Below are 10,968 nucleotides of genomic sequence, written 5' to 3' on the forward strand. Positions count from 1 at the left end.
GCAGAACTAAATAGAGAAGGTACCATCTTCTATAAGAGTGTACAGCTGCTGGCGTATGTCGATGATATTGATATCATCGGCCTCAACACCCGCGCCGTTAGTTCTGCTTTCTCCAGGCTGGACAAGGAAGCAAAAGAAATGGGTCTGGCAGTGAACGAGTGCAAGACGAAATATCTCCTGTCATCAAACAAACAGTCGTCGCGCTCGCGACTTGGCACTCACGTCACTGTTGACAGTCATAACTTTGAAGTTGTAGATAATTTCGTCTATCTTGGAACCAGCGTAAACACCACCAACAATGTCAGCCTAGAAATCCAACGCAGGATAACTTACCAACAGATGCTACTTCGGACTGAGTAGGCAATTGAGAAGCAAAGTCCTCTCTCGACGAACAAAAACCAAACTCTTTAAGTCGCTCATAATTCCCGTCCTGCTATATGGTGCAGAGGCTTGGACGATGACAACAACTGATGAGTCGACGTTAAAACATAGCGGCTTCGCTGGCTAGGTCATGTTGTCCGAAAGACCTCCACTCCGTTTGAAGGACCAAGTGGAGAAGGACCTGGCTTTGCTTGAACATCCAATTGCCGCCGCGTAGCGAAAAGAAGAAACGACTTGCGCGCTGTTGTTAACTCGGCTATAATCGCGTAAGCGGTGTCTACGCCAGTAAAGAAGAAGAAGAAATTTTATGTATAGTATGTGTTTAAAATTTATGTACATAAGTACATAAGACTTAAAATTTAAAATAAAGAAAAAACTGTTACGCAACAAATCCGAAACAAGAGTAGAAGTTATTAGTGTTTTATTCAGGGGTGTTGTGGAATCCAAGACAGAATTGCTTAGGTGTCAGATTTGCAAACCAAATCTGATTAGCAATGGTGTCACAGAATCTGATTGGGTTTTCGTCTTTTCGAACATACGCAAAACCAATATTCGAACCAGCTGTTTACTAATGTGACAAAACTTGCAAATGAATACATTTGGAGGCAATCCTATTAAAGTGTTTAATGAGTTCCGAATTAAAGAAAGATCTTAAGAGATAACATTTATAGATGGGAATTCGAAATATTGTCGAAGCTAGAAGCGAGCGATATATGAACGCTTGGGCAGAAAGAGAAAACTTTGACTCGGTTTTTAATTTTTACGACTTTTCTTAATTGGCGGGCAAGATTAAAAAAAAAAACTTAACGTATGGAGTTGGGGCAAAGTTTATTACACAGCCCGACAAAATTAAAAAAAAATTTTGCTTCTTTGAATTTATCAACTGATTCTAGTTAGTTAGCGCGGAATTCAAATCTGTAATCAGTTTGGTTCTATCAGCTCTAGTTTTCATGATATAGCTTTTTTATACCCTCCACTTAACTTATGACCTGAAAAAAAAATTTCGCAAAAAAAATGTTTACCTTAAAAAGGACTTAAAAGGACTTTACCTTAAAATTTTTTTTTAATTCAAATATTTTTTTCGTTTCATAAGTATATTTTACCTTCCAGTCAACTTATAGGTATTAAGATATGCTTTTTTGATGAATTCGGTTAATTTAACTTAGTAACTCATTTACTGGATGGTATGTATGTATATAAAATTCGGTACAAACAGTTTCCGAAAATATTATTTTTTGTGTAGTTGCTAGCTGATTAACGGAAATTTTATTTGTATAATATTATTGAGAACGTTATTTTTTTCATATTGCGCTCCAATTGCATATCAGAAGTGAGTTGCTTGTAAGAAGTGATTTATTGCAGTTGGCAAAGTTTATTAAAAAGTGTTGATCTAAATAGAAATGACTTCCAATAGAAGACGGTGTTTTGTTACATTGTGGGTTGGGTGTGTGGAGAATACACCTTTAAAGAAAACATAAGACCTATTTCGGTTTGGTGTGCCGATGGTTTGGAGAGAGCCCAGAAATCATTTGGAGGACTGTTACTTCTGTTTAGTGAGTATTGCTGGTATTAATAGGAAAAATCGAAATAAATGGCAGTATCCCGACTTACCGTCAGCACGCCGTCCAATTCCCCATTTCGAAGATGTTCCCATTCCAAAACTGAATGATTCTCCAGAGCCGAGATCGGAGTTTGAACATAATGCCGCTAATGATCTAAGTGATTGCGACAGTGTTTTCGAAGACACAGAAACTATTCCTCAACGTTTTAATCAATGCGAGTTGAATAACTTAATTCGAGATTTGGCATTATCAAAAGAAGCCTTCAGACGCTTCTTAGTTAGCTTCGAGGTTAAATGATAAGAAATTGTTAGAACGTGGAACAAAAATAACTTATTACTGCTCCAGGGATAAAGCTTTTTTAACATTTTTTACTAAGGAAGGCAATCTGGTGTTTTGTAATAATATAAATGGTCTTATGAAGGAAATGGGGCTATCCAAGTACCTACCTAGCGATTGGCGTCTCTTCGTGGACAGTTCCAAGAGAAGTTTGAAGTACATCTTATTGCACAATGTCAATGTGTATGCATCAATTCCAATTGCGCTCTCCACAACAATGAAAGAAGAATATAACAACATTGCATTAGTGATGAAAAAGATAAAATACCAAGACCACCAATGGATCATTTGTGTTGATCTTAAAATTGTCAATTTTCTTCTTGGACAACAGAGTGGTTATACTAAGTACCCTTGCTTTTTATGTCTCTGGGATAGCAGATCCAAGCAACAACATTGGCGGCAAAAATATTGGCCTACGAGAGAAAAAAATATTGTTGGCGATAAAAATATTGTAAATGAAGCTTTAGTTCCACGTGAAAAGATCGTCCTACCACCGTTGCACATCAAATTAGGACACATGAAGCAGTTTTCATGTTATAGTTTATTAAGGCTCTGAATCGCGATGGGGAATGTTTTGCATATATTTGCAGCAAAATGCCTAATCTAAGTAGAGATAAGATTAGAGCAGGAGTTTTTGACGGTCCCCAAATAAAGCAGTTTATGAATGACAACGATTTTGATAGGTCAATGACCGAAACTGAACAAAATGCGTGGGCATCATTCGTTCAAGTTATAAAAAATTTCTTGGGAAATAATAGCTATTATGTTCAATTAGTGGATAATGTGCTGGATAAGTTCAGAGACCTTGGCTGCAACATGAGTATTAAAATTCATTATTTGCACAGTCACTTGGACCGATTTCCCGAAAATTTGAGTAATTTAAGCGAAAAACAAGGAGAGAGGTTTCACCAAGATATCAAAAGTATGGAGAATCTGTACCAGGGAAGGTGGGATACACATACATATGATGGCAGACTACTATTGGAATTTGCAAAGAGCCTCTGATCCGGGTGTTCATTCCAGATTGTATCTTAAAAGAAGCTTTACATTCTGTAACTAGAACTATATACATATATGTATGTATATATTATATTTTTAATGCGTTGTGAGAATTTTTTTTATTTTAATAAATCTGTATGAAACAGTTTTACTTCTTTTTATTTATTTTTATATTCCTATGGAAAAGTTTTACTTTTTTAAATACTTAAAAAATTTGGGCATTTTTTTTTTGGCAATAACTGTAACAGCAAATAAAAAATTTTGATGAAAAAGAAATTTTGGAAAAAAAATTTTGCGTAAAAAATTGTTTTCCGAAAAAAATTTTTTTTGGCAACTACTATAGCTGTAAATAAGAAATTTTGATTAAAAAAAAAAATTGAAAAAACCGACAGACGGTCATAATTGGAAGGTATTAAAAAACTATATCATGAAAACTAGAGCTGATAGAGACAAACTGATTACAGATTTGAATTCAGCGCACCCAAATTAACTAGAATCAGTTGATAAATTCAAAGAAGCAAATTGAGTGTTGGCCTGTGTTATCTTTGGCATTAAATTATCTTCTATTTAAACTAAAAAAATTAGGAAAATTTAAGTTTGAACATACATATGTTTAAGCAACATAAAGTAAAATTTTTTTGGTCATAAACCACTTTTTTAAAACATTTAGAAATTTATTTTTTTAAATTTTCCTGGTTTAACTTGAACATAAGTTATTAAAAAATATGAATCTCTTGAAATTTTTTGTTTCCGACAGAAATTGCGACCTCCATACTTTCCGCCGTCCGACAAATGCACACGCGAGATGCATCGGGCAATTGCTTCCCTAAGGCAGAATATCAAAGAATTCGTATCCAAAAAATTTTCGGGTGATGTTTAAATATAAACCCTAGCTCCCCCCCAAATATCCGCATTTTTTTCAAAACTCGAAATTAAGACATTTCGTACTTTATTCTTATGTTTTCTCCTATAGAAATAAAGATAAATCAATTCGTAACAATAAAATAACTCGATTTCTTAACTTACATTTAAAATCTGTGTGCGACTATCTTCTAGCTTTGTTTCTGACAGCAAAACCTATAAAATTGGTTTCTGTGACACCCAAAACCGATAAAAATTCTGTTTCGAATATCAAACCAATAATGTCTGAATTCATGACACCTACTGCTTTTTTTGATCGGTTTCAATTCTGATTCCGATAACTATCAGATTCCACAACATCTACTAGATTTACAAAACGTAATACACGTAATTTAACACCCAAATGTGTCTGTATTCATTCGATAGATGTTATCTCTTAAAACCTTCCTAGTAGTCTTGCTTCCAAATGTATTCATTTGCAAACTTGGTCACATTAGTAAACAGCTGGTTCGTATATTGGTTTTGCGTATGTTCGAAAAGAAAATCCAATCAGATTCGGTGACACCATTGAAAATCAGAATTGGTTTGCAATTCTGACAGCTAAGCAATTCTGTCTTGGATTCCACAACACCCCTGACCATGACGCTTTTGGGAGTTATTATACTTTCTTAATTTTAATTTAAAATTTCGATAACTTCTCTTTGACTTTGCTATATATTATATTTAATTTCGGAACGAAAAACGACAGCAACTTAAAAACGACAATAGGAATAGGGTCGAATATTCTGTAAATATTTCTTCATAACTACATATACAGTATTATTTGCATTGTTTATTTTAGTATAGAGCACACTTTTCTATATACATATATAAATAAAAAGCAATAATTTTTTAGGGAATACGTGGAGAAATTTTATCCAAATCTTAAGAAGAACAACCCAGAATTGCCCATTTTAATTCGAGAATGTTCAGGGATTCAGCCGCGACTATGGGCACGATATGGTAAGATCATTAGAGAGTAGAAACGATATATAATTATAATTATTTGTTCATAGTTCTAGGTAAAGAAACTTCCGTTCCTTTGACAAATCAATCGGCACCAGAAATTCAAAAGCAAGTTGAAGCTGTAGCAAAAGCGTAAATTTATATATTTTTGACTACAAGCCAAAACTGTTAACATATGTTTATCTAAATAATAAAATATAATAAAGAAACATCAACCATATGATTTGAATTTTATTAAGCTCTTCTATTAAATATAAATATAATTTTATGGCTATAACTTATTAAACTTATTAATTAGCCAATTGTTGGAAAAGGTGGCAAGCCAAAATCTTCGGGACGAAAATCCTCTAAAGACCTTAACACTTGAGTTGCACCCTTACGCATCTCTTCCGTTACTAGTTTATCTGGTACCATCACAACTTGCATCCCTGCGCTTAAGGCTGCCTGTACGCCATTTGGGGCATCTTCAAACACAAGACAGTTTGATGGGTCAGGTTTGTCCAAGAACCGAGAAGCAGCTATAAGAAATATGTCAGGTGAAGGTTTGCCTGCTTTAACTTCTGGGTCAGTTGACCCGCAAACACGATGATGAAAAAGTTCAAACACGTCGCGATGATGAGTAACTTTTATTTCAACCATATGCTCACCAGAACTAGTAGCCAATGCTATGGGGATCTTATTAGCATGGAGATGCCTCAGCAATCGCTCAGCACCTATAAATTATAATAAGAACACAATGATTAAAGCGATCGATAGTTTATATGTACATACGTATGTAAGCATTGTGTTTTCGATTTCCCTCAAATATGAAAATAATTATTACCGTTGATAATAAATTTCATAATGATATCTCTCAAAGTAAAATATATAAAACAAAATGTATAATTGTAATGAAAATAATTATTTTACATGCAAATATTCAGATGGAAAAACTTAAAAATTATTGTTTTGTAAACATAGTGGTACTAATACGTTTGTTTACTATTTGGAAGTGCTTAGAACTAATTCAGGATAATCCGCGTATGTATGTAAACTTGGATAAACTTTCTAAACGTTAATAAATTTTACTGTAAAATATTATTGTATTTACATTCTAAATATTTTTATGAGCACAGGGTGTATTTTAATTGGATTACAAGATATTTGTTTAAAATTAGATTCGTTTTGTTGTTTGTATACTTTTTAATTTTTCCATTTACCTACAATTAGCAGCATTATTACTCAGGAGTTATAAGTATTTCATTTTATCACAGTGTTGCCTATTTGGTAAACTTGCTTACTTCATTCAACATTGTTTGATATTTTCATATATTTTGGATAAGTTAAGAATTCATCAAAGGAATAATAGAATGTTTAACATTTATGTGAATATTAATTTTAAACTGCTATTTTGTGCATGTTCCTGTGTATCATTGATAAAAAACCGGTAATAATAAAGAACGGCAAATAATAAAACAAATTACTGAATAAGGTTTAAGGATAAAAGAAAAATAATTATTTTTAGTGAAACGATGATTTTTATATTTTTGATTTTATATTAAAAATACTGAATTGAATACTATAGATCAATATTACATTGTTTGGACAAAAGTCAGCCAAATATTATACATATACACGTATGTCTGTTTATGGTATGTATACATTTCGAAAAAGAAATGTCAGTGAGTCAACAAATGATGCAAAGTTTAAAAATATAAATATTTTTTTATCAATAGGAGAGATTGAAATATTTTTCTTATCTAAACACTGCATCATAAAAAAAACATCGCTTCATATATACAAATATTCAATGAAAGTAAAATATCTAACGGCTGATCTAGTTACCTATTTGAAAAGGTCGTATATGATCTAACCTGGCATTAACGGAGAATTTCCCAACATTTCTTTACATTTAATTGTAAATATTTTCAGGTATTCCTCTACAGTTATGGGCAATTCTAGTTCAATGACAGCAATTGCAGCCGATTTTTGCTCGGTTGAGCCAAGCATTTTTACTCGCACATCACGAGGGTAAGACTTGTTAAAAGAGTCAGCTATTTGCCTTACAATTTCTTCATAAACCACTTCAGTATCTACAACAAAAAAAAAAGTAGATTAGATTTGGATATTACCTGGCATTAATTCAGCTTCTGTCATTAAAAATTCTGTTCGCTCGCGTTGCCTTTGTGCATATTCTTCCCAGCTTATAGGTAATTTATAAGCAGCAACTATAGCTTCAGCTACTTGCTGGGTCTGCAACCCCATAACACTTACTTTAACGTCCCAAGTGTAAGTTTTACCATACAGATCCAGAATTTCCTGAGTGGCTTGCGAATACAATTTTTCCGTATCTAAGGATTAATATACCAAAAAATAAATTTGGGGCTGTATAATATAAAAACCTAAAATATTCGGAGCATGATTAAAATAGCAAATATACTATGGATTATTGAATGAGGGAGGTTGATCAAGGGTAGCAGTTATATTACTGACAATATCTTCGATTGATATCCTGACAGGTATTATTTTCAAAAATTCTGTCTTAATTTTTGAAAAATCTTTATAATGGCTCGGATATATGGTATGTAGTTAATCTAAGATCTTTTTCAGCATACATACCAACTTTTAAGCTCTTGCTGGTAAAATCTGATTATCTGAACCTAATAATTTCTCGAATAAAAATATCTGTATAACTAATATACTTATGTATAAAATGAATGTAAGTATGTAAGGAATGATGTCGTTATAAAACAATAAAAAGTAGTTCAGTTACGCTGTTAATTTTGATCTCCTTCCTATAAAAAATAGTTAAATTAATTATTTGAATTTCCGAATTTATGTATTATGTAGTTGCTTCAAAGGTATAGACACACATACTCACCTAGTAATAAACCATCCATATCAAATAAGCAATGCGTAACATTTTTAAATTTAATACACATACTGCACAGTTTTTAATAATCTATCAAGATCTATGCGCTAAAGTGTGTTAAATATTAGAAACAATTTTATTTGAAAACTTTACTGCCTTTGCGACTGAAATAAAATTATATAACGATTGCAATACTATTGATACCAATGTATTCATTCAAATATTTCGGTGCATTAAAAAGACTAATTATCAAGGTCGTATCTTTTGATGACAGCTGGATTCTATTTGCTGGATATTTCGATGAGTACATCGTGAAAAGAAAACACTGGAATCAGCTGTTTTGCGAATTCGCTTACCAGTGCTGACTTCACCATTTTCTGGTAAATTTCCTCCATACCTATCACACCTGCATAATTTGGAGTTCAATCTTATAAAGGGTGTCCCAAATTAACGAAAGATTTACCGCCATTTATGTAATAAAATTTTGACAACCCTTAAAAACAACAACTAGCCACCTGACAGTTTTGGATTAGTAGAATTGGAGAGTTACACTATAAAAGAAAGTGTATCAATTATTGAACACAATTTCTAACATATTGAAAACTTGGCAGCTGAAGTGTAAAAACTTCATACAAAATATCGTCGGAAAGTGTTTTGACTTTATCAGCTGTAATACCATGTTCAGACCGAAAATTTAAAAGATTAGATTATATTTAAGCATTTCATAACCCAACAGTCTTCTCACTGCCGTTAGAAAGATCAAAACACAGCTGTTATTGTCAATTAAGAATTCACATCGCTTAATATTTATCAAAAGAAAAGATTGTCATATAGTATTTTGAAATAAAAAGACGGCTTTTTTTAATATTTTCCATATAATAGCAATAATGGATGCATTTTTTCATTTGTTAAGTCGATTTTCAGATGAAATTAGATTCATTGCTTAAAAAAAAATTTGTTTGTTTACATTTTTTTCCCTTTGTAGTGTCTAAATCAGCTGTGATAATGTAACAGATTTCCAGTGCTGACAAGTAGATTGCGCAAAATCACAGTCGCACAGAGAGATTTAGCGTGGATCAGTTTCAAATCATTTCAATGAAGTGATTTGGAACTGTCATTTTTGTATGGCGAAATCTTGATAAATTTTTAAGATTAGTGGGATAATCCATTCAAAAGCCGAAATCGTGTGATTAAGTGTCGGTCTGAACATGGTATAAAGAGATTAACAGAAGTAGCGGTATGTATTTTTTTTAAATAAATATAATAACAAAAACCCTGTTTCTTGGACCATAGCACACATATTTTATCTTAGATATGAGAGAAATAATACGAAATATACGAGAAATACGAGTCACAAATATATATTGATGTGATCATTAATTATTTTTTAAAAAACGACAAATCAGGTAATTGGAGGATGGACCCATGTGTAGAAGTCCACGCAAGTGCGGAAAGTTCTCTGATTGCTATTCACTTGGGAGTGGCCTGAAACGATTCTTTCAGTGGATAAACGTCTAGCCACAATCCGCATCAAAGCGAAGTTCTAACATATCGCTGATTTGCTCCCACGCCCGACGGAAGAGAAGAACGATGTGACCATTGATGCCTTCTATGAGCCCTTGGAGCACACCTATAAGAGTGAAAATCGTGCTTGGCGACTTTAACGCCATCCTGGACAAAGAAGGTATCTTTGGCACTGCTGTCGATAAATTTAGTCTCCACGATGAAATATCCCCAAATGGGTTGAAGCTAATCGACTTCGCCGGATGCCGAATTATGGTTATTTGTAGTACTAGATTTCAGCATAAGAATGAAAAGTCACAAACCAGGTCGTTCCTGTTGCAATAGACGGAAGGAACGTCCCCAATGTTCTAGACGTGCGTACTTTTCAAGATCCTAACATCGACTCGGACCACTATCTTGTTGCAGCCAAGAGACACACACGCCTCTGTGGGGCAAAAAACGCACGCCAGCAAACACAAGGAAGGTTCTCTCTCAACGAGCAAAAACCAAACTGTATAAGTCACTCATTATGGCATAGACGATGATACCGTGTGATGAATCGACGTTACGAGTTTTCGAGAGAAAGGTCTTGCGGAAGATTTATGTTCCTTGGCGCTGGCCCCTGCGAATATCATATGCGATGGAACGATGAGCTATATGAGATATACGACAACATTGACATATGTAGTTCAGCGAATTAAAAGACAGCGGCTACGCTGGCTAGGTCATGTCGTCCGAATGAACGAAAACACTCCAGCTCTGAAAGTTTTCGACGAAGTACCCGCCGAGGAAAGCAGAGGAGGAGGAAGACCTCCACTCCGTTGAGAGACCATTATCGCACTTCTTTGTTCAATAAATTCAGACATAGTAAAAATAGAAGAATTCACTTTCAGAGCCTCACAAAACGACGCGTATCTCAAATACGAATAAGTATTTTGACATGAAATTTTGCATAGATGTCACTAACAGTACTACCAACTTAGAGAAAGAAACCGATTACCGATTCGAAAAACACGCGAAGTATAAAATAAAAATTCACCTTTCAATTTCATCAGAGTAGTACATGTTTTGAATAATCCATATATGAGGTAAAGTTCTTTTTCTGGTCTAATTATAAATTTAGTAAACCAATATTTTTTAATACTTCATTCGGTAGTCAAAGCTTAAATAATATTTTCGACAATTCTAACCAAAATATGTAAATACATTACATTTGGTAATGCTAAGCAATAAAATACTCTGGGACAAAATATCCGCTTGTTCTTAAAAATATAAATTTAATCTCTTTAAATATACGAGAGCACCCATTGCAGAATCTAGTGATATATGAACAGCAGATGCGGTCAATTTGTTTAGAATGGCTATTGCGCAGGACAATTGTGAATTTGCGCACCTTCTGAATTCATTCTTAACATAAAAATGTAACAAATCTTTATTATTTAAATGGGAATTATAAAATCTATTTAAAAC

At 33.4% G+C, this 10,968-nt stretch overlaps 2 protein-coding genes across 3 annotated transcripts in view; one reads left to right on the plus strand and one right to left on the minus strand.

Annotated features, from left to right (window-relative positions):
• Nucleotides 1-5,364, plus strand: part of LOC126765392 (NADH dehydrogenase [ubiquinone] 1 alpha subcomplex subunit 2) — a 38,208-nt gene extending 32,844 nt beyond the window's left edge. Inside the window, exons 2-3 of the mRNA XM_050483123.1 lie at nucleotides 5,035-5,141; nucleotides 5,195-5,364. Coding sequence (XP_050339080.1) covers nucleotides 5,035-5,141; nucleotides 5,195-5,280 — 193 coding nt within the window. The 3' untranslated portion in view covers nucleotides 5,281-5,364. The remainder of the gene's footprint in view (nucleotides 1-5,034; nucleotides 5,142-5,194) is intronic.
• On the minus strand, nucleotides 5,363-8,324 carry LOC126765334 (probable pseudouridine-5'-phosphatase). 2 transcript variants are annotated; one of them, XM_050483058.1, is made up of 3 exons: nucleotides 8,005-8,324; nucleotides 6,998-7,216; nucleotides 5,363-5,857 (listed from the first exon to the last, which is right to left on the minus strand). In XM_050483058.1, the coding sequence occupies exons 1-3, from the start codon at nucleotides 8,063-8,065 to the stop codon at nucleotides 5,439-5,441; spliced, it is 699 nt and encodes a 232-aa protein (XP_050339015.1). In that variant the 5' UTR covers nucleotides 8,066-8,324; the 3' UTR covers nucleotides 5,363-5,438. The 2 variants fall into 2 exon arrangements, with proteins under 2 accessions (XP_050339015.1, XP_050339016.1); XM_050483059.1 differs by lacking the exon at nucleotides 6,998-7,216 and adding an exon at nucleotides 7,256-7,474.
• Between the last annotated feature and the right edge of the window lie 2,644 nt (nucleotides 8,325-10,968).

This window comes from Bactrocera neohumeralis, unplaced genomic scaffold (assembly GCF_024586455.1).
Source record: "Bactrocera neohumeralis isolate Rockhampton unplaced genomic scaffold, APGP_CSIRO_Bneo_wtdbg2-racon-allhic-juicebox.fasta_v2 cluster10, whole genome shotgun sequence".
Classification (NCBI taxonomy): domain Eukaryota; kingdom Metazoa; phylum Arthropoda; class Insecta; order Diptera; family Tephritidae; genus Bactrocera; species Bactrocera neohumeralis.